The sequence below is a fragment of the Octopus sinensis genome, unplaced genomic scaffold, assembly GCF_006345805.1.
Source record: "Octopus sinensis unplaced genomic scaffold, ASM634580v1 Contig09277, whole genome shotgun sequence".
In the NCBI taxonomy this organism is placed as follows: domain Eukaryota; kingdom Metazoa; phylum Mollusca; class Cephalopoda; order Octopoda; family Octopodidae; genus Octopus; species Octopus sinensis.
The window spans coordinates 15,724-39,224 of record NW_021831752.1 but is presented as its reverse complement, the minus strand read 5'-3'; the positions used below and the strand labels follow the sequence as shown (position 1 = coordinate 39,224).

Genomic DNA, 23,501 nt, shown 5'->3' with positions numbered 1-23,501 from the left:
TGATGTCATCTTCGTTTAAGAAACTTTTCTGAGTGGAGTCCAACGCTCTTGGCATATCAGGATTGTTATGGCGCTTGGATATCTTTGGTGGGTTGCGCACCTCCATCGGTGGCTCCACAGGACGTCTGCGGTTAAACGTACTTTTCTGAAACCACTGTGATTTGAAGACAGAAAATCGTTGACTCTGTCCTTGATTCGATCCAGCACAATCAATGAAAGAATCTTCCTCAGGGAGTTCAGCAGAATGACTGGGCGGATGTTTTCTACTGGGCTTGTTCGACTTTTGAATAGGAATTAGGTTCCCCGAGCAAAGCGAGAGTAAGTCGTTGAATAGTTTTAAAATATTTTTATAATTAGTGTTTATAAACATTGCTGTATTAGAATTGTTTAAATTAATAAAGATGGATAATAGGTCAATTGGTATGTTTTATCAACCATGTTTAGAAACGTTCAGAACACAAAAATGTCAAAATTTTGAAAATAGAAAATGCAATTTCCACAGGCCGACGACATGCTTTTATTGGCATTTTGAAAATCAGAGACGACGGACTGTAAACACAAGGGAAGACTGGGATGGTCGATTTTTTAATTACAGTTCTGACATTTATTGCACTTCGTATGACGGAAACACGGGGCATTGCCCATATGGAGACAAGTTTATCGCGTTTTAATTAGGTAGATGTCGCTTTCTCCATCACAATTATGGGGATACAGAACGTACTCACCACCCACGATATCTCCGCACAGTGATATGTCCTAACTTGACCACTGACCGCGGACATTGTAGAGGAGGGGAGTGGTGTCCCTACGCTCACTCTTTTAAAGAATTGAGACTTCCAGTATATGATTCCAGCCACTTCAGATCAGACATTCTCACTATTGCATTCCAGCGAACCAATCGGGTGGATTTATCCCTTTGGTCAAGTTAGGATAATTTTACTTATTGGAGACCCTCTCAATGTTCTTCTCGATTATAAATCTGAAAAATGCAGAAATGTTTGGAATTGTAAAAATTTGCCGTTGTGTCCCTACTTTCACGGAAAACGGGATTTCCGTCGTTCCTGGCTCACTCACCGCTATTTGTTCAGTTCATTCTGTTCTACACTTCAGGTCCACGTTGTCTCCATCGCTGATAGAAGGTGTTATATCTGAAAATATGTCCATGTCTACTACTGAACAACAGTTCCATCCTAAAGTCTATTTTATTCTATTTTTTAGATCTATAAATCCTCCAAGTGTTCTGATGTGGTCATCAACAGATATTGTCCTCGTGGACCTTTTTGCTCATTTGCCCACAGCCAAGGTGTCTCCTCCAACTCTCTAACGTGTAGAACAGTTGGAGACCGATTATTCTGCTTTGCTTCTCAATTGTCCTCTACCTGAGCAAGTTTGTACATCTTTTAAAGAGTTTTGATTAATTGTTGAAGCAGTAGTCCCGTCCCGGAGTTGTATTCTTACCAAGTCACTCGCAGCTATTTTCCCAAACAACCTCGAACTGCCAAGTCATTTCCTTTTTCGAGCTTGTGTCACATTGGTTTGTTATTTGACGAAATTTGAAAGATGATCCCTTTCATAAAACAAATTATTTGGAAAGAAGTTCACCCTGGATGTTTGTTCCGGGAAACATTCACCATACGCCAGAGAATTCAGAATTAATTTCCACAGAAAATGAACTATTAGAAACTTTCGAGGAGTGCAAGCATGTTGATATTTCGTATCAATCTTAGTCATGCTGCAAACTTCTGGATGAGGTTATAGAAATGGAAAAATCGGTGATCGAGTGCGAAGACGAGCTCTATTCGGCAATATTTTTAATTTAGGACTATTTTTAGTTGTCGAGCAAGCGATGTGAAAATCAGTCAAGGACAGTGTACGAACATCCTCAATTCGACTTTGATGTAACACCAAATTAATCTATTAAGACTGAGTTAGGAAATAGTGTCGAATATCTGGATGTAATAAGGGGAGAAATTCTCCGACTGACGACTGTATATTTAGTCTGCTTATTCGTAGAAGATAGAATCAAGGCTACACAAAACCTAAAAATATACTTTTTTGTTATAAAATTTTTTTTATTTATAGAGGAAAACGTGTTGTTAGTTTTTATATTCCGTTCTTTTTAAAAAATAAGTCTGACACGTAAACCGGTTTAAAAATCCACCGGACGAGAGATATCTGAGATTTCTCTCCACAATTAGCGGGGGAAAACTAAACCCAGAAAGAAGGCGATCAGGGGCAACACCCAAATTGATTCCAGATGACAAATCATTAATTGATCTCTTTTTAAATCACTGGACGTGATACGCCTTCAAAACTATAAGATTCCTCTGTTTATACGGTATTTTGCAATACTTGAAAGTTACTTTAAACTCGACAGAACATATAATGTCAGCATTATTAAAAATTTTATAGTAAATGGCATATTATTTTGAATTTGACAAAGACTATTTATTAGAATGAAAAATTTTTTTAATTCTATATATTTCACGATGTTTATCCAAATTAACACCATTTTTGTTCAGTTCAGCAGTCTAGAAATAATTCATCATAATACATTTAATTCTGAATTTCCGTAACGGTTGATAAGTTTGCGCATTGATTTAACCATTTCTGAGGTAGGCATGAAAAAACGGATTTCTTTATCTTCAGAATCGCTGAAATCTGGCTCCGATTCGGACAATGATTGAGAGTCAATCAAGGTTTTTGACATGTCTTCAGAGTCTTTTTTATACATTTCTTCTTTTACAAAAAGAGATTTGACCGATGAAACGTCTTCATCACTTGTAAAAGTCAAAGTATCTTGACAATCGTTATTTTCAACAATAGTAGAACATTCGGAAATAATTTCATCGCGTTTATTGGCATTTACCACTTTTTCATCTGATTCTGAACATTCCTCGATTTGAGGACTCTCTTGAAAAACTGTGAGAACATTTGTTTCAGGTAAATTCTGAACTTCTCCGTATCGTTTCTTGGTGTCAAACAAATTAATATTTTCATCTATATTTATTTCTATGCTGAAATCATCTTCTGCATTTTTATTTTCATTTTTACTCTCCAATTTAGCATCGACATCATAGCTATTTTCAATTGGTTCTTCATGATCAAATTCAGAAATTCCATCTGAAACTGAGGCATCGCTTATAGGCAAGCTTGGTTCCTCACTCTGAGGTCCTGACAAAACAATTTCAGCTCTTTCCCTAGCCTCATTTATTTGAATAATTTCTATTTCCTGCTCGTTTTCTTTATTAAGAGTGAAATTATCGGTTTCCTCATTTTGCAGATTTTCAACTGGCTTTAAAGATTCTTCGTTTAGGCTCAGTTGATCAGAAAATATTATTTCCTCACTACAAAGTGATTTTGTTTGTTCTTGTATATTTGAATAAGATGTGGTGGAAAGTTCCGATTGGGTAATTAGGTCACAATTCATCTCATTACTTTCGTCTAAACACATATTGTCGTTTTGCGAGTCCGATAAACAGACACTGTGGTATTCAGGGACACATATTGGTTCAGATGTAACGGTTTCGTGGCAATCGGAAGATTTTTCCATCGATAAATCAACAGGACGAGTTTTTTCACTAACCGGAAAATAGAGTGGAACGACCGCCAACTAAATTATGATTATTAATTAGAGTTACGTGACCTTAATTTGCCCACGACATTGTCTAAGGGAATCTATTACGTTGTACCATCCATATAACTCGGGCATTCCAACAAGGAGAGGCTTCAAGTCCACGTGAATATTTCCTATTGTCACAGTGTGTGTTTCGTCTCCAAGGTTAAGTACATCGAGTTTTAAAACCTAAAATAAGCCTAGCTTTGCTAACGTAATCTTCTCGTTTCAAAGCAGATTTGTTGACCCGAACGTCGACTTGATAGTTCCAAACTGGATTAATGGACTCGACGGCACATGTCTTGCCAACAAAAGGTGAAGACAATAAAACAAATATATTTGAAGTCAATTTGCTTCCGCCTCTTCAAATTAAACAACCAGAATGTACAAATCGAGTCGCGAGCCTCGTTCAATTACAATATGGAATAATAATGAATCGGCGGACATTTCTGTCTTCTCCGCAAGAAGCTCGGTCACCTTTGTTCTGAATTCAGACTTGATTGAGCATTTGAGATATGACGTGTGTGGGACTACGCAATCTGACATGCTGGATGCTTTGAATATTGCAAAATAAGTATCCTCGTTTGTAATGTTGTTTCTGTCATAATTAATATTACTATAGTCAACTGTTCGTCAATGAACAAATCGAGTAAGTCAATAAACGAAGAACCGACAAAAAAGTCGTTTTTTGATGGTAAAGCTCCGGTGTGCTTGTCTGAGGTTAACCAGATTTCTATCTCTACTGCTTCTTCTCTAGTAAACCTTGAAATGAAATACCAAAAACTTAAAACCAGCAATAGTTGGGGGATAGCTGTGTTATATATGTCATTGATTGGTCAAGGTTTGCACTAAAACGGCCGCTGTTGTACTGAAGTGGAACGGGTTTAGTGCACTCAGTATCTGATAGTATATATTTAGTGAAATAACCGTGATGATAATATTTCATACGGGCGTATACGCAGTAGTGTCCCATCGTGAAGTTGCTTCGAAGATCTGGGAAAAACTCAATTTGACAACTAGTCAGATTAAACTTGATTTGATGCTTTTTAGCGTCTAGTCGTTCAAAATATGCTTTTTTACCAATTGGCCAGAAATTAGGCAATGCAATATGAGGGGATTTTCCAAGACTTTTCTGCCTTTCTCCTTCTTTGCAGTAACGAATTGAAATATTAAAAGCTCCATTCATCAAGCCACTTTCCGCTTCCAGCAGTCCTATCCATCCATTTATCCCTGTGGAATTTTTTAGAATAAATAACCAGTTTCTTTGAGAAGCAGTTTAGTCAAGGAAATCTCGGAAGTGGAAACTAGTTTAAATCCATTTTTCGAAGATTGTTGCTCCATTGCCAATTCGAATTTGCTAAGAGAAGTGGGAAGGCAAGTCGAAGGCGCCTCCCATACTTCTAGTTGTAAACTAGTAGATTCATCCTGGATAACCAAAGCTGTGACATGACTGGGAACGCATTTCCCATTTGTCAATACTCTGCCACAGTGCATTGTCTTTAACAATGAACATAAAGGTGTACATTTTGGGCAGATGTGAGACGAAAAAATGACTCATTTTTGGAATTAATAACCATATTGTTGATTTTGACATCTATTAAAAGGTTTCTTTCCAAATTGGTGTGCTCTTCATTGTCCATAAGTCTCTCATAAAATACAATCAAATTCATATAACACTCCTAATATAGGGATTGAGATCATTACAGATTGACTTTGGGGAATTGTTGAAAGATTTGTCATTTCTAAATCAAGTTTGAAGTGATGTTTCGCTACACTTGCCATTCCAGTTTCATCAAAAATCGAGGGAATCGCAACCAGTTTGCATAGATCGAGCGTTGCCTGAAACAGGTCAAAATTAATTTTAACATTAGCTAATAATCTATCACGGATTGCCGGCACATAACAGCGCAGCCAGACTTGGAATCGTAAGTCATTTCCTTCAAAGGCTATAATAGTTAATCCGACTAAGAAAAACCCCTTAAAAGTTCTCTTGTAAATGAAATAGAAGAGTCTAAGGATATGGAATGGCAAAGTGAATCATTGAAGTCGTCGATGGTTCCAATTTTACGGAATCCAGTTCTGAACGAAGCCAACTCAACTAAAATTATTAAACCAAAGGGAGTGCTTTGTTTATCATTCTGCCTAGGAAAGTAGTACTGAACATATAAATCAGAATTTTCCGATAAAAAGTTCACATTTTCAAAGCTGTGAACAGTTAAGTGCACTACATGCTTTATTGCTGGATCTAACAATCGTGAAAAGAAACATTTAGATACATTTTAGAGCTTTAGGGGCAATTTGAACAGGTGCAAGATTTTTAATTGGAGCTATTTTCGAATATTTCTCAGAAAGAGCAACAGACTCATTATTCATGATTTTATCAAGTTGACTTTCAGTTGCCAGTGCGAAGAAAACGGAGAGTGAGCCAAGTTGAGAAGCCCGGCAAGGATTGCGAACAGGAAGCCAGCCATTAAACACGGTTAGGGGGTCGTTCTATTCTCAAGTAAATTTGGTCATACTTTCAAAAAACATTCGGTCTCATTATTAAGGAATACGGCAGCAATACGATGTAATGGAATTTTCACAATGCCGATTAACTACGCCTGTAAAAATTAGTTATGCCTCACTTGGTCATTATCTTCAAACGTTTTCCGATCCCATACTTCTATAATAACGTGGTTGTTTTGCATTTTGTCCAATGATTTTGTTGTAGGCGTGAATTTACATACCTTCACGTTGTGAAATAAATATTGGCACTTGGCGAAATGAAAATTTAGGGTTTTCAGTGTTAAAAAACACTTCTGATTTCAACGCATCGCTGATCCAAAACATTTTGGAAATCAAATAAGGGTTTTTGCACCGTTTGGGCTGGTCTTCTATTTATTTATTTCGAAATTATCAACCAGTCTTACTTCGAGAAAAACCAATTTGTTGTCCTTCTTCAATAATTAAAATGGTGCTGAGGAATGGCAAATCATTTGGAATTGTTATCGTGGGAGTGATTGGGATTATTTCTTTTTTTATGGGAAAATATGAGACATTTTTCTCTTCTTTAATAGTTTCGAAAATTCTCAACACCAACTATAAAAATGAGATTCGTTCATCACTTGAAGATGTCCTATTATCCGAGCATTTCCGCCGGATTTGTAAACATCCACCTTCGTTTTGATGCATCGTTCTGAATCGCAGGGAAGACACATCGAGGCTGTTCCCGCGCATTTTCTCTGACAATATTACGCAATTATACTGTTTTAGCATTGTATTGTTTGTAATATAAAAGGAATACGATATTCATTGTTGACCTTTCAATTCTAAGTGAAAATGGTTTGTAGCTTCCGAAATCACTGCTATGCCCATTGTGTGTCCCCGAATCAATATTTATTTCGAAAGGTGGCCAATCTCCGCTGTTGAAAAAACGAGCCACCATCGATAATTGTGGTTCCTGCAATGGGGGTGTCCCTGATTTTTCAAAAGGAACTGACTTATAATGACATATTAATTACCAAATGAATTGTTGAATTTAAAAACAAGTTTTTTAATTTCAACAACAAAATCTTTTGGGTTTGTCTGTGGTAATTGAACAGGGAGTGGAGTATCGTCGGATGAGGAGGAATAGTTTTTGTGTGTTGTAGTAAATAAGTCGTCCACAATTGAAATCTAACATTCAAACTGTACAAAACTTGCCTCATCGTCTGTCAAGTCGTTCACCACTTGATCCAGTAACAAGTTATAAATTTTTGAAGTAATTGTGTCATTTCTGTTTTAATATAAGTATATTAAACAACTTTGGAACAGGTTCTGGCCTAATTGTTGGTAAAGTAGAAATGCCTTCTTTATAAGCAATCTCGTCATCCAAGAGAAGATCCTGAGTTTTTTTCATCAGGTTTTTTATTAAATTTCTATCACTGTCTGGATTTTTATTTTTTATTGCTGTTTTGGTCGATTTTTGTTTCATATTTGGATTATTCTTTTTTGGTCGATTTTTAATGACATTTGAACGGTTAATGACATTAGAATCGACATCTGAACAATTTTGCTAAACACAAAAGTATGCATTGAATACTTACCGTGGCAAGAGATCGAAATGATGAGTCCTCTTGATGTACAGTACTTCCCATCACGCAAGCAGTCGGCGGGAGGTTCTTTGGCAGATCAGTAGTTGAGAGAGAAGAAATTGATTTTTGTCGCTCTACTGCATCTTCAAGCCATATGCTGGCCTTTAATTTACCAAGACTATGTTCAGCTACGGAATCAATTGGATACTCACTGAAAATATTTAAAATAGGTACCAAACTTGTTTATCGGACTTGCTCTCGACAATTGGTTAAGGTCGGCCAATTGGACAGACCCCTGTGGCTGCATATTCTCGTCAATGAGTTCTATTTTCAAGGGGGACATGTCACACAGATAACGAGAGAACTGTACCATCGAACAATTTATATCTATTCGTGCGGAGTAGACTTTTCCTTTGCCGGGCCTAATTTCCAATTTAAGTTATCAAATCACCTAATGACAAGTCCGCTTCCTGAATCACCCCACCATCTGAGACGGAGACGTGGTAATCTCGTAGGGAGAGACAAAAGTTTTATTTTCAAGTAAATGTGTCCTTTGGTTTGTCCATTGACATGTGGGGGCAAAGACAACATGATTCTGTTTCCCTGGTAATAACTAGTAAAAATCAATTAATCCATATGCGTTAAGTTCAGATAAAATAAAGTTAAAACAAAAAAAGGATTTTTTGGATTAATTAAATTTTGACACTAAAATGGGTAGAGTAATGAAAGTAGATAGAATATTGATACAAACCCTAATTATAATCATGAATTCCTTTGAACATATCCAGTTATGAATCTACATTATTTTTGGAATAAAATTGTTTACACAATGTGTAACTAAATATAACTGGCATCAAATATTCGACCCAATCATTGCAAATAAAATCGTTTTTCCAGCTATTAAGAACAGAAATCAGGATACAAAGAACAAAAACGACAAATAAAGGAAAAAATCAGAAAATAATAGGACAAAAGGAACCTTAAATTATATTTATGGATATGAAAGCATTTTTTATTTAACTACAAGAAAAATTGTGTAACTGTTAATTATATTAATGAATTAAAAAGGCTGATTCTTCACAGGGCGAGAGGCTGACGCGATCGATAAAGAGTTCGAGTGTACTATCAGAGGGATATCCACTCAAAAAAACCATCTCGATTCGCGGGCGTCGCCTGTGAGTGTCGACATCCGAGATCCGATCTCCTGAACGAAGCTGATTGCATTTCCGCCCAAGAAACTAGACGTCTCAACTGCGAATGGAAGGAATTGGTACTCGACAAGAAAAATTCGCATACAAAATAAATTTTTCATGAAATTCGTCACAAAGTAACTCATCCGAAAACTAAGAAGGAGTGAGATTTAGTAATTTTCTAAAGAAACCTTTAGGTAACTCAAAAAATAATATTGTCACTATTGGCGTCAACATTTATAGTGTAAAGTAAAAAAGTATTAAAATAGAAAAATTCGATTTTTGGGACACATAAAACAATTCTTTTTAGTATTTTAAAGTGTTTTTTAATCGATTTGAAACCTTTAAAGCACGCTTTTATAAAATTTTGTCTAATAGTGACATTTGATAAAATTCATTGTGTTAAGTTACCAAGCAATTCGTACCGCTTACCATTAATTAACAGCGGTTCTATTATAATTATATTTTCTCATCAACTTTATAATTCGGGAATGATTGGTAAAAACAAACATGCTGATAAAAAACACCAAATCGTGCCTCAAATATCCAACAGTGGTGTAAACAAAGTGCCAGTGGATGTCCCAGTTACAAAAACATTAGAAAAAATATTTCTTCAATCAAAAGTGACGAAAATCAAAAATATGGATTCATATAAAAGAAAGAACCTGAGTCTTCTAAACTCTTTAAGTCTTTCAATCAAAAAATGGCATCATATATATTCGGCCTGTCATTCTCGAAAGGATTTTTCAGTGATAATTGACTCGTTTATGGAAAAGAAATCGGTAACTTGTTTGTATGATATGACAATTAAGACAGATAAGACTTCATGGAGGGAAACAAGCGTCGACAAGTTTCTTGATTTTTTGTCCAAATGTTCGTTGGAGGGTGAAATCAAACAAGTGGATGCAGCTACGAGAATTGTTACTATCTTTAAGACTACAACTTTCGACATTTACTTGAGTTTGTTTGAATTTATAAACGAGATAATTTCTTCGCTAATGGCATATTACGAACAACCAATGTTTTCAAAAATACAATATGAATTAAGAAAGAAATCAATTTTATTTCGAATCATTGCCGTAAAAATGGACGCATTGGTACTCTCAATTGAACAGTGTAGTAAATTAATGGACTCCTTAATTGCCAACTTCAACGAAATAATCACTCACATTTCAAAAATAGACAGATTTTCACGAAAAGCCATTGCTTTGACAAGACAAACAATTCATCTGACTAATTTTATAAAAAATTACATTGAAAGGGACAGGACGAATAACCTACCAAGAATTTCTGAGATGAATTCTAGGCTCGAAAGAGGAAGTAGTGCTAAAATGATATTCAAATCACGTGTTGATCTCTGGTCTCATGAGAAAGTTCTCTTTTTTGCAAAAGATTCAATTTTTCGCCACAGTCAAGCATTGGCAGTCTCCAAAGACCGAAAATCGTCAGAAATCAATGTAAAACTAAAGCAGCGTCATTTTACTATTTCGGAGATTTATCCGTATTGTCTACAACTCAGCAACGTTGACAGGAATTTAAAATTAAATTATCCAACTACAGTTAAAAATGAGAAATTGGATCAAGTATTTATTTTCCGTTTATTTCTAGGCAAAAAATGATTTATTTTCGTATTTTGAAAAAAAGAAAATATTGATAAGTGAGAAAAATAAAATTCAACAAGAATATAGAAATTTAAACATTGCTTGTGAATTTCTAAAAAATTACTAATTTTTTATAACATGATCCGTTAAACCCACATGTTCTAATTAGCATAATTCCCAGTATTAATTTGATAATAATAAAAATATGGAGTCAATCATTTATCACTAGCAGAGCATACAAATAAGAGATTTACTAATTCTATTAAAAATATTCTTCATTCAATATAAAACGATACGCATCTGAATGAAAAATTAGGTTGCCAGTGTTTAGCTAACTTGCTTATTTTATGGTGACCTTTGTTAGAACTAAGCTGTTAATTAATTTTTTTAATGAATAAAATTTTGTCAAAGTTACCAGTCACAACTCAGCTCTGGAAGTCGCTTCATCATATTTTGATCTTAAAATTTTCAATAATCTTTAAATGTTTGATTTGAGAAAATAAAATTTCGATTACATGTAATGCGGTATAAAAGGTTAGTACAATATTTTAAAGGGGCTGGAGACGAGAAGGCTTTCTTTGCGGCTCACCCTCGGATTTAGATTTTAAAACTTTTAAAGAACGTTTAAATTTATCCAAACTTTTTTTAACGTTGAGATTTGAGGAATTAGAACTTTGAGTATCAAATCCCTGCATTTAATGCCAAAATAACTTACTTTACTACATTCTGGTGTACTCGTTGTACTCACTTCTAAATTTGATTTATAATAATGTGATATTACTTGGAAGAGACAAAACTTGGACTGATAACGATGGCAATATCCAACGATTTTCATTTTCATTCCAAATAGTCAGAGTTTTTATTTTGCTGAGATTGGAATAATTTGATTCTTTAGGGACGAAGACATGAATAGTCTCAATCAGCAAATTCAAATATTCGATTTGTCTTGCTTGTTCACGAATGCATTCCAAATAATTATCTCTATCAGAAGCTAATTCATCTTTTGTATCACGTAATTCTCTTTTAAGGCTTCTAACCTAACGTTTAAACCCATTTTTTACTCTTTTACGTTCTTTTTCGTGCATGGCAGACGTTGTGACCATTTCGTTGTGTACGTTCTGGTAGAGACTCATCATGGGGTCGTCATCGGATTCATTTGTTGTAGATGTCGCTACTTGGTTGACTTGATTTGAAATTTTCATTCTCCTCAGATTTACGGCTCTCAGTTCTGCGTTATCAGCCTCTTCCCCCCCAACAAGGTAATCCTCCAACTGATCCAACATATCCTTCATTCGTTCGTTATTTACGAGGTCGTCTGATGCATTTAGCTGTCTTTCCGTCCATAATCTTTTCTCCCGGTCAAACTCTTGACGCATTCTCTCAATCTCTTGCTTGTGGTCCTGAAAGATCATGTCATCAAAAACAAACATCAATGAGTTTCTTGTTGTGTTCGGCCATAACATTATCTTAAATATACAAATGGCGTCATACCACAGCATTCTGACAGACTTTCTCGTAGATAGGCGATCTCAGCGCGGTATTGACGAAGTAAAGCATCACGTGTGTCTTCGTTAATTTTAGGCGCGTTTTTAATGTTTTTGGCTCTGTTGGCATATCTCAGAGTGCTTAGTGTCTCGTGGAAGCTGTCGCTCGAAGGGGATATGCAAGCGATCATCATCGTCTTTGAGTTCCCACCAAGCGAGTTTTGCAGGAGTCGCGTTAATTTCGAATCCCTGTAAGGAATGTGAGTCCGTTTGCCTTCAACGAGGGATGAAATCACATTCCCAAGGGCGGACAGGGAGAGGTTTATTTTCACCGCCTCTTTGAAGCGGGTTCCAACACTTTCTAGTGAGTTTCAGTGAGAGAACAGACCTGTCTTTGATTGCCTTTCACTCCCGGCCAGGTCGACGAGGTTGAGTCTTCCCGCCGTAATTCGCTCGTTCCCGTCAGTTTCCTTAGTAAAAGCTTCAACTTCGACGATAAAAATTGCGTGACTTCTTGAGGAATCTCTGTTCATTTGTGTTTCCCCCATTTGTCTGTTGTGTCGTCCATGAGCCAGTAGATTCCTGCATTTTTCGACAGAGTTGATACTGTGCCGCGAAATGTCTCAGCATAAATTAAAAAGTGCACTTGCGACGTACACCCCCTTCTGTGGGTGTTCTGCTATTTCCATTTTTTTGCAGCTCGGGTCCAATAGATCCTGGAGTGTTTCGTTGTATATTTCCAAATATGAGCCCTGTACTAAAAACTTGGTGTCCTTCGACACGGACATGCTCTCAAACAGTTGCTCGAATGCTCTGGGTGATATTCAACCGACCACAACCGGGGAATAATGCCACGCTGGTCGGGGGGGTCGTCTGGCCCTTCCATCGTGAATGACTTGCCGCAACCAGTTTGTCCATATGCGAATATTGTGGCATTGAATCCGCTGAGTACTTCCTGTCAGTGTTAATCGAACAACAACTTCGACGAGGGGACATACTGCACTGTCATAGATTAGACTTGTCGGGGCGTCCGGCCCAAATGTTGCATCGAATGTAAAATTGCGAGGGTCGTTGGACGTCGGGTCTTTTAGTTCGATTTCGCTATTCTCACTATTCACAGAAACAACTGGCGTTGATTGAAGTTTTAATTCACGTTCGTTTAAAGGACGGGATCTAACAATTACTTTTACACGTTCAGTCATTGGAAATGATAATGGTTGCCTTAGGAATGTTCAATTTAATAATATTATTTAGTTACAAATCAAATTATTCTACCATTTAAGTAACTTGGCCATTCATGCCCCGACAGCTCTATTTGTTTTGCAGTAAGAAAGTTGGCTCATCCTCAACTCATAATATTTACGTCGTCTAATACTGTATGTTACCAAATTTAATTTGTATCATTTTCATTCAATTTTGTAAAACTTTAATTCGATTTGTTAATATATATTTGTAATAAAATGAATTCGAAATAAATTAACTTGTATGGTGTTCCCCGTGTACAATTTATTCGAAGGAAATTTCCGATCTCATATTCTAGACCTTTTCGGTGTAATATTATTAATTGATATTGTAGGTACACACTCGGAGACATTATTCGAGGAAGTAAAAGATTACGTTTTAAATGATCTGAAATTAAAACACAACTTTCCCAAAATAAAATCTCTGAACAATGAGGCAGGGTTGGACGGTTCTTTTGTGCACTTTCGAGGGATGGTTCAGAATATCCTCGACCCCGAATACTTTTTCTCGACATTCCGCAGATCAAATTCCCCATCCGTGCACTGCGGGCATTTCCGGGACTCAATGGACATGGCCGTATTCGCCATATTAACCATAGTCTGAACAAGACCAGTTTTATGGGGAGAGCATATCGGAGAGGAGTTGTTACCACGTCGTCCTAATTCCTAACCAGACAGAATGGGCAGTGAGGTTGGTTGACATGATTGGGGATGTGGTAAGGCAGTATGGGGGACAGAAGAGTGGTGTCCACTCGATGGTCATCAAATTATACGAGTCCTCTCTCATGATGAACCATTGCTACGACTTTTATGGAATTGTGAGTGAGACATCTTTGCATGTCATCCACTACGACACAATATGGGGACACTACACTCCCATGGACATGCCTACTGGACTCCTCCACCGCCTCACCACACTCCTTAATGGAGACGGCCTCAGTGCCCAATACTTGCTGTGTGCTCTCGTGGCCAATTGGTTGGTGTCCCCTCCTCATTGGCAGTGACCACGGAGTCCTTCAATCCAACTTTTCTCTTAACTTTATAATGCCCGTAGACAGGGATTATTGCCCCCGTCTGGCCGAGATTGTGCATTCTCTAACCCCACTGGTAGGGACAATTAACATGGCAGGCGTGTCAGTTTAGAATGACCATCGACAATATGAATAATACTCAAATGGTGCCTCGCATGGACTATGAGGCTGAGTGTCTCTCCACTGGACTACTCCAAATGGCTCCCGGGACTGTCCTTCTCCTCGACGAGTGTGCCCTCTCCTCTGGGCAGTTACTACAACAAGGTTGGAGTATGCAAACACTCCAGGACTATCCAATTTGGCTGCTCTCAATGAAGTATGCCTCACTCAAACAATCTCCTACGACTACAAGTTCTACAAATGTGAGTTCTCCACCAACATTCGGGTAGTTGTGTTATCCCACGGCCCATCCATCCTGAAGGTATCCCCAATGATGTATTCAGTGCCGTTACTCCATCCCTTTCGTCTTCACTCTGCCGGATGCATGTGTGGAGAGTGTCCTCAGGGAGGTGTGTGAGGACACCCGACAGTATTTGTCGAGTGTGCAGCACTCCACTTATCAAATCCCCGACTGCATGCAGAAGGTGGGGGGTCATCTTATGGTAGGTTATGGAGAATCACTTCCTCCAACGAAGAAGGACGTCTGCTTACTCGGCTGACGACTTGCACTCTCTGTTGACATTGTGCAGGTTTCTGCTGACCACAATTGCAGACTGCTTACGATTTGGGAGGGACAGACCGAGTTGACTGAGCAAGTGTGGGCGAGGGCTGTCCAAATGGAGGATTCCAGGCATCGACGTCTCTTGGACTTAAATTCCTAAAAGTGTCTGATTTTGAAAGCCGTGTTCCACCTTTAAAAAATAAGCATTGGTTGTGTCTACAGGGATTACAGGAGTAGTCAACCAACTAGCACAGTTATATCTCTATTCGTGTCGCACTATGTTCCTTTTAACAAACATAAGGAGGTCAGGTGATTGTTTATTAATAAAACTATTCCAACCAAATGTCAAATTTAATAATAAGAGAATGAACAATCAAGTTTTGTCCTTTTCAGGATCATTGCCCGACAGTGGGACATTTGACAACTAAAAGTATAATCACTAAATGTGGCAAACCTTGGAGGGGGACGAACACGACTTTGGCCAATGGAGCAATTGATAAATCTGTTTAACAATGAGGGAAAATATCCACAAAATCATTGGGTATAAAATACAGCTAATGCACACCATTCTCAATTTATTCACAAACTATTTTAAATCACCTTAAAATTTTATATTTTAAACAAATTTCATTCTTAATAGAAAAACTTTATTGACCAAAGGACCAGGGTTAGTCTTAATAGAAATATTACAAAAATTGTTTTGATTAAAAAATCCATTGGCGACTAAACAAAATATACGCCTCTGAAATATACCTGTCTCTTCTTCCTTTTCACTGGTGTAGTAAACTCCTCCTTAGTCTTCGAGTTCTGGCCTCAATTTGTACCTCAGTAATTGCTATGTTATTCTTATTGGTAATGACATTTTCTAACCGATGAGGATAACTTAAATTGACCGATTTTGTGGTGAACTTAACCTCAAATGAATATAAAAATCAATTATGAAATTAAAGTAGCGTCAAGACTTGATATAATATCACAAGACACCGACTTGATTTTGGAATTCCAAAATTCCATTAATTCATAAAAAAGTTTATATAAATTCAAAAGTATCGATTCATATTGTTATATAGATGTATAAGAATATTCAAATGGAGGAACTCAAACGTGCTCGCAAAATTATCAAAGAGAAGAACGACGAAATTACATGTTTGAAAAGTAAAATCGACAAAATCCAATTTGCCATTTCTCTCCATCAAAATCAATCAAATAAGTCTTGTGTTAAAAATGACTTTTCTAATGAATGATAACCCCGTCTAATTTGAATTGTGTATTTTTGTTAGAATCAAATGATTTAATATAAATTATATCTAATCAGAATTAATATGTCGCGAGCGCTGCAGCGACCGAGCGCAGCGAGCGATCACTCAATTCTAGATGCGATCAATCAACAATTCATAAAATGGACAAATACCCGTGCTGGATTTGGGTTTTCAATATATTCGATTACAAAATTAAAATCGATGCCAAAGCAGGTAATGTGCTTTTAAAAAAACCGATTTCATAAATAAAAATAATATTTAAGATTTATAATTGATATTTTAGAATAATGAGAAAAAATTAAATGCTCAAATTGATTAAAATGTCCAAAACAAGAATTTTCTGAAGGAGCAAGCCTGATCTGCCACAAGTTAATTTGTGATTAGAAGACCTAATTTTAGAGATTGAACGAGAAATACAATGAGATCTGTCAAATATGACCCCCCTCACAACCTAAACCAAATTAGCGTCAGTATTCATTGATTTTACTTTTTATATTAAGGTCTACTTATATATTATTTTATGGGATTCAATGGAAAACTTAAGTTATTTCAATCTTTAATTTTAATCATGTTTAAAATTTTAAATAATTTAATAAAATATTTGTTGATGACAGGCTGTTAGGCGTCAGAATCGCTCTCAGCGCTCGATCGCTCGCAGCGCTCGCGACATAATACATTAAGGAAGTATGCACCGACCACGTTCACTGTTCAGGTCACAGTTGATATTAATAACTCCCTCAAGCACCGAACTACTAAAATTGGAGGCCGATTATGGATGTCACTAGAGACCCCTGGAAAATCCCCATCTCATTGAAACTCTCAAACGCAATAGTCTGAGGTAATGACTATTAATTAGTAAATTTAACGACTGGATAAGGATAATTTATTTCGAGTCATCAAAGAATCTTTCGAGTCATCCTCTTAGAAACCACAGGTCCACTTTCATCAATTTTTTTTCAACTACTTGAATGTCGCGAGCGATCGAGCGCTGAGAGTGATGACAAGTAATTTGACCAATTCCAACATCCGTCATGATAATTTTTTTATTCAAGTTCTAATATTTAAATGGAAAACGGAATAAGCTAGTTATTAAGTACCGGGTCGCAGGATTAAGAGACAATTCCCGCGTAAAACAGCCAGCGAGATTTTTTGAATAAGGAATATAAATTCCCTGGGGTCTCTGGAGCGATGGGTGCACAGACGGCCAAGTTTCTTTAGATGAGCAAGCGTCTCACAGGTAGTCTCAACGGCAATTGCCCAAAAGCCCGTGGTAAATTGTAAATTGTTTTAATACTTAAGTTTTGGAATGATTTGTAAATTTTAATCTTAGGTAATAATTATTGGTAAAAGTATTTTATAAAGGATTTACACTAATTTTTGCTGACATACCATATTTTTTGACAATAAAATCATTAAACCGTCCAATAATCACATTGTTCTGATGCCTAATAAAGTTATCATAAAAAATATTGAAGAGTACAACATTATTAAATCCATCCCCGAAGAAGAACCGAATATATCACCTTCTCGGAAGTATAAACTAAAAAAGAAAACAAAAAAATTCGTTTTAATAGACGGAAAGCTCTATCTTCTAGATTTTTTTATCTAATTACATGCTTGTTATTGCCTCAAATAACACACAGGAAATGCGGACAATTGCAGAAGAAAGGCTGAAAAATCACACGACATTTTAATGGATCATGGCCTTTGCAGATATTTACAGTCTGATAATTGAACAGAATTTAAAAATCTTCAGATTTATCATTTTACTGTTATTCTTATTTATTAGTAAACATGACGAGTACCTTGTTTAATTTTGAGAGGGTGAATCTGATGTCTTCATATTATAGAAGAATGAATAGGAATTTACGAGTTCATGGATCAAAATATGAGTTCGATGTTGGAGATATTTTATTATATTTTTAACTACTTGAAGCTTCGTATACAAAAAGATTATGGGACGAATCTTTCTCTTCGATTTAAAAAAATTTGAACATCTGTATAGGGATCCTGTAGCTATTGTCAAGAATTTGTTTAACAATTTTGTAAAAGTTGAAGATAGTGCTGGCTCTATTAAGAATGTTCATTTAACAACAAGCCCTGCCGCAAGATGAGAACGAAATGTTAACATCTCGCTTGGGCCATCCACATAAAATCAAAACAGAGAGAACATGTTATTAGGAAACTAACTAATCCAAACGAAGACATGTGTCTCTGCTCCATCTATTTTTCTTTTCGAGTGTGGCTGAAGTAGACATCCGGTTCCGCAATGGTATTACTAATGACGGCGTCACTCGTCAATCCGGGGTGCATGTAATATGCATGGAACCTTCGGCCGAAATGATAACAGTGAGATTCGAACCCAGGAGCTTCGCAAAGCTACCAAGTCCTTCAAGCACTTTGATATAATAGATTTTTGTATTAGAATGGTAGGTCGTTTCTGATTCTTCTGAGATGGCAGCCTCTCTCAGTGTGGAAACGAAGAGTTGATCAAATAAGGCACGGATTTCCAAAGTAAAGTTTGCTGGTTTGTAGCCAATGTTGCAAATCTCTGATTTGTGTGGGTTAACCTATAGAGGCCAGAATCGGACCCACTTTATTCAGGTCATTTACCACGGGGCCGCCAATGATGGCGTCGTCGAGGTACCAGACGTTGAACTCATAAGAATTTGAATTCCAGGAGATTCAAAAAGAATAAATCCCCACAATAAGTTTCCATAATAAATTAGTATTTTACTGTAAATTAGTAAAGACAATTCCCGCGTAAAACAGCCAGCGAGATCCTCTGAATAAGGAATATAAATTCCCTGGGATCTCTTGAGCGATAGGTGCACAGACGGCAAAGTTTCTTAAGATGAGCAAGCGTCTTGACCCCAAAAACAGAGGAATTATCGATGGCAATTGCCCAAAAGCAAAATCGATCGCGCAAATCCTCGTATTTCGTTAGTTTCGCGAATTCGGGCTTCTCGGCCGACGAACCGGGACGACAAGCCGTGGAATTCAAAGCTCCCTTGGCGAAAGAGTCGGCACAGGTGACGTCCCAAACGAGCTGCTTCCGGGATTCAAAAGCGAAAGTGTACAGCCGTCTTGACGTTTTGCATCTTCAAGGACAAGAAACACTAAGGCTGTTCTAGCGAATCTCAATGGCGATTTGAGAACTGTATAACTATCCGCGGCACCACCAATTCTCCAGAAAATTGTTGAAAACCAATTGATATTTATTTGATTTTTTCTAGGACCTTTATTATAAATATAGTTAGGTTGAATAGATTTTGTGGTGAACATAACCTCAAATTAATAAAAAATTAATTAAAAAGCTTGAATTCCACTACGTCAAGAAACAAATGATATCTTTTATCATTAAAAATTTTTTTGTACGAGATAACAAATAAAACAGAAATTTCAAATATAAAAACATTCCATTAATTCATTCGCAGCGCAGTGATTTAAATGAGAGAAATATCTTGACTGAGATTACCACGCACTCTTAAAAAGTTTTTTAAATTATTGATTACTTATTTAAAAATTGTGTCATTTGTGTGCGGAAAAGATTGCTTGGCTGTTTCGCGACGAATGGCTATCAAAATTCTTTGTCAGAGGCTCATTTCTCCAGGAGTCAATCCTTTTTCCGATGTCTTATATGAAGACCGCGGTGAGATTTCCTGCGACTCCAGAGGTTTCGAACGAAAAGTATAATCAATAAAAACTCAAATTCTCAATTTTTATGATTCAGGCGTAGAATACATTTTTAATAAAATAATAATCCCAATCAATGATAACGAGACAGAAAAGAGGATGAGTAATATTAGCGAAATAGGACAATGATCATTCTAAGCAGGGTCAATTGCTTTAAATGGAAAATATTTATTATAATCTAATTGGTTTGTAGCACATGTGTATAATTATGTGATAAATCAGCCATTTTTTGACGTGGGCAAAATTACACAAAGATTAATCAATTTATTTTTTGATAAAAACCTCAATATAATTTCAATCAGGATACCTCCATTTGGAAGAATAAGTTCATCTTCGCTTGATTAATTCAAATATTCAAATAGTTATTCTGAAATGCGTCACGATTGCACTTTATAAACGAAGCGCCGTGATTTATCCGCAATTATTGTTTTAAGTTTTGTCGTAATTAAAATGATTGTAGTCCATGTCGTTGAGGAAAAGTCTCAGCGTAGCAGAAGAACTTAAAATTGCGAAAAAAACAATAAAGGAAAAAGACGAGGAGCTTGAAGCTCTCCGAACCCAGCTCCACAAACTGCAGTCCGTCCTTTCCTCTGTGAATTCATCAGCAAATGTGACAGAGATCAATAAATCGAATGATTCTTACGTTGGCCGTAACAAAAAAGAAGGAATTTCTGCCAAAACTGCGGAGGAGACTGAACTGAGAGAAGAAATAATTCCAAAATCTAAAGAGTATGAATTTCCGAAAATAAATTTGCATATTCGAATAATTTAATGGGACATTATTTTAGGGAAACGTCTCTCATACTTAACGCTCTGTCTGAAAACGACTTTTTCAAAAATGTTGATTATGCGTCCCTCGAACAACTTGTCCAATATATGGTTCCTCGAAATTTCTCTAAAAATTCTACAATAATCCAGGAAGGAGATTCTGGGGAAGAATTTTTCATTCTAAAATGTTCTCCCCTCATTTTTTAATTCTTTATAGCCGGACGTCTTGAAGTTTCAAGTCTGGAGAGAAAACATATCGTTTTTCTAACCACGGGGAGTGTTTTCGGAGAATTAGCTATTCTTTATAACTGTGCTCGTACAGCCACAGTGAGATGTAGTCTTTTGTTTCAGAAGGTTTCTAGGCGTGGAGAATTCTACTGTTTTTGTCCTCAACCAGCAAGTTTACAAAAATGTAATGATTCGTGGTCAAAAAACCATCACGTGCGCTAGAATAAAGTTTCTCTCAAGGTACTTGTGCATTATCTCCAGTCTAAAGCGTCCCCCTGTTCAAAGACGTGAACCCAGAAAAACTTTCAATGATCTCCGACGCTCTCGAGATGGTCTGGCAATGTCTTCACTCTTAGGAATCGTACAAGGAGGGCGATAACATTGTCAGACAAGGGGAAATCGGAACTCATTTCTTCATTGTAGTTTCCGGAAAGGTTTTTGCAATCAAAACAACATTATAAGGTTCAAGTGCTCCAGGAAGTCGACCACACCGTAAATTCGATAAGGAAATTGTCAACAGGAGACTTTTTTGGTGAACAGGCTCTCCTCAGGTATTGGAATATTTAATGGAAGCACTGAAACGAGAACTGCCACGGTGGTCGCGTTGAGTGATGTGGAATGCCTAGTTCTCGACAGAGAGTTAATTTGGAGTTGTTTACGTATTAGGAGTTTGATTCTCTACATTGGTGAGCTGGAAATGCTCAAAACTAAAACATATGATGAGGCTACTCCAATAAAAGCAAAGAGACGGCCCATTCCTCAGTTGGTCGGTGTGGAAATTAAAGATTTGAAAGTCATAAGAACCCTCGGCATCGGCGGCTTTGGTCGGGTCGATTTGGTAGTTGTCTTCAAATTGATTTCACTTAGGTGCAAGTCAAGTCCGACTCGAGCAAGTCGTACGCTCTCAAAGCACTTTCTAAAGTCCACATTGTCAATTCCCGCCAAGAACAGCACATTTTGCAAGAGAAGGAGATTCTTTTCTCGTGTGACAGTCCTTACATTATTCAGTAATGCTTTCTTCCTTTATTCCAAGATTATTTCTTACGTTCAAAGACTCTCATTCCGTGTACTTCCTTATGGAAGCAGCCTTGGGGGGAGAATTATGGACAATTCTACGAAACAAGTTATTTTTCTGATTTAGTTAAGAAAACGTTTCTCTGAAGACACGACTCGTTTTTGTCTGGGGTGTGTAATAGGGGCCTTTGAATACTTGCATGGACAGGGGATAGTTTACAGAGACCTGAAGCCTGAAAACCTCATGATTGACGAAAAGGGGTACATCAAATTGGTTGCCTATGAGAAAGACGTTTTAGGTTGATTTTGGATTTGCTAAAAAGTTGGGGAAAGGCAACAAAACATGGACTTTTTGCGGCACTCCGGAATATGTAGCACCGGAGATTATACTCAACAAAGGGCACGACCTTGCCGTGGATTATTGGGCCATTGGAATTTTAATGTACGAGCTTTTGACCGGGAGGTACTTATTCGATCTATTTTAGTCCTCCATTTGTCGGACGAGAGCCATTAGTGATTTACAAGCAAATCTTTAAAGGTGTGGCCGCCATTGAGTTCCCCAAACACGTCGGAAAACGTGCTCGTAATTTTATGCTTTCCTCCTGTAAACCTTTTCCTTTGGAACGACTGGGATACGGCAAAAACGGCATCGACGACATCAAAATGCACCCGTATTCTAGCTTATCTGATATTCTAGTTTATTTCAAGGGTTTGACTGGCCTAAATTAGCATCACTCAAACTTAAAAGCACGTTGGTCCCTACGGTTTTCTTACTCGGAAACAGTTGTAGATAAAATCGGTCACTGATACAAGAAATTTTGACAAATTTCCACCGGCAACGACTAAACCAGAGGATGAATTTTCCGGATGGGATGATGACTTTTAAATAAAATTGATATTAACTGGATTATGGTATTAGAGATATCACTTATTCAATTAACTTAAATTATTTCCTATAGCCGAAATTAAAAATCTCCTTGCAGTACACCTCTATTGACTTTAACCAATATTCTGTTGTCTAAATTTCCCAATATGGGGATAAGTTTTGGACAAACATTAGCATTAAACACGGGAGGCGACAGTTTTGCAAAATGTGGATTAAGAATCGACTGAGTAAAATGGTTTCCTCACTCAATAAAGCCAGACAAAGCGTAATTTAAAGTATGATAATAAAACTAAATGTCCGGGAGACATTTTGTGATAAAATGAATAACATCCCACATCTCATCCTCGGATGTATTGTGTCCCATACTGGAGTATGCTTTGAATGTGACATTGGCACAGCCAGCCCGGTCAGTCAACACTGACAGTGTCGTCCGTGCATACTCATAGGGAACAATCGAATCATCTTCCCCATGGCAAAGCAATATTGGGACACTGCCAACATTTTCGAATGTTTTGTGAAGTGGCAACCACGTGCTGATCCCAATCACCCCGCCCAGTGCAACCCCACACTTGAGAGCACAGTGGAGTGCCACGGCCCCACCCTGACTGAAACCGCCCACAATAATTCTCCGAGGATCGATTCCTTTCCTAATCTCCTCATCTATTAGCGACTGGACTGAAATTGCTTATACAGGGAGACCGATCAGCGAGGCCTCGTTTATTCCATCGGCGTCCTCGGCACTGTCCATGGAGACTCCGAGGATGTCAAACC

At 37.2% G+C, this 23,501-nt stretch overlaps 3 protein-coding genes across 3 annotated transcripts; 1 reads left to right on the top strand and 2 right to left on the bottom strand.

Moving 5' to 3' along the window:
* Positions 1 to 2,545: 2,545 nt before the first annotated feature.
* Positions 2,546 to 3,797, bottom strand: LOC115228049. Its single transcript, XM_029798724.1, has 2 exons — positions 3,647 to 3,797; positions 2,546 to 3,613 (listed from the first exon to the last, which is right to left on the bottom strand). The coding sequence occupies exons 1-2, from the start codon at positions 3,710 to 3,712 to the stop codon at positions 2,546 to 2,548; spliced, it is 1,134 nt and encodes a 377-aa protein (XP_029654584.1). The 5' UTR covers positions 3,713 to 3,797.
* An 8,127-nt stretch (positions 3,798 to 11,924) lies between these two features.
* On the bottom strand, positions 11,925 to 13,775 carry LOC115228048 (kinesin-like protein KIF17). The gene is made up of 4 exons (XM_036498821.1): positions 13,690 to 13,775; positions 12,945 to 13,167; positions 12,712 to 12,901; positions 11,925 to 12,307 (listed from the first exon to the last, which is right to left on the bottom strand). Exons 1-4 carry the CDS (start codon positions 13,773 to 13,775, stop codon positions 11,925 to 11,927), a joined length of 882 nt encoding a protein of 293 aa, XP_036354714.1.
* Positions 13,776 to 20,297: 6,522 nt separating this feature from the next.
* Positions 20,298 to 22,573, top strand: LOC115228047 (cGMP-dependent protein kinase 1-like). The gene is made up of 4 exons (XM_036498820.1): positions 20,298 to 20,563; positions 20,623 to 20,789; positions 20,820 to 21,027; positions 22,330 to 22,573. Exons 1-4 carry the CDS (start codon positions 20,298 to 20,300, stop codon positions 22,571 to 22,573), a joined length of 885 nt encoding a protein of 294 aa, XP_036354713.1.
* Positions 22,574 to 23,501: the final 928 nt, after the last annotated feature.

What these genes read in the sequence shown, in the direction of transcription:
- LOC115228049 (XM_029798724.1), bottom strand. Translation starts at nt 3,712, where the DNA reads ATGCCCGAGTTATATGGATGGTACAACGTAATAGATTCCCTTAGACAA. An exon ending in AATGTCGTGGGCAAATTAAG is followed by an intron (nt 3,614 to 3,646) that starts GTCACGTAACTC and finishes ATCATAATTTAG; the next exon opens with TTGGCGGTCGTTCCACTCTA.
- LOC115228048 (XM_036498821.1), bottom strand. Translation starts at nt 13,775, where the DNA reads ATGGCGAATACGGCCATGTCCATTGAGTCCCGGAAATGCCCGCAGTGC. An exon ending in CTGCGGAATGTCGAGAAAAA is followed by an intron (nt 13,168 to 13,689) that starts GTATTCGGGGTC and finishes AACATTCCTAAG; the next exon opens with GCAACCATTATCATTTCCAA. An exon ending in GTCTAATCTATGACAGTGCA is followed by an intron (nt 12,902 to 12,944) that starts GTATGTCCCCTC and finishes TAACACTGACAG; the next exon opens with GAAGTACTCAGCGGATTCAA.
- LOC115228047 (XM_036498820.1), top strand. Translation starts at nt 20,298, where the DNA reads ATGTCGTTGAGGAAAAGTCTCAGCGTAGCAGAAGAACTTAAAATTGCG. An exon ending in ATAATTCCAAAATCTAAAGA is followed by an intron (nt 20,564 to 20,622) that starts GTATGAATTTCC and finishes ACATTATTTTAG; the next exon opens with GGAAACGTCTCTCATACTTA. An exon ending in CAAAAATGTAATGATTCGTG is followed by an intron (nt 21,028 to 22,329) that starts GTCAAAAAACCA and finishes GATCTATTTTAG; the next exon opens with TCCTCCATTTGTCGGACGAG.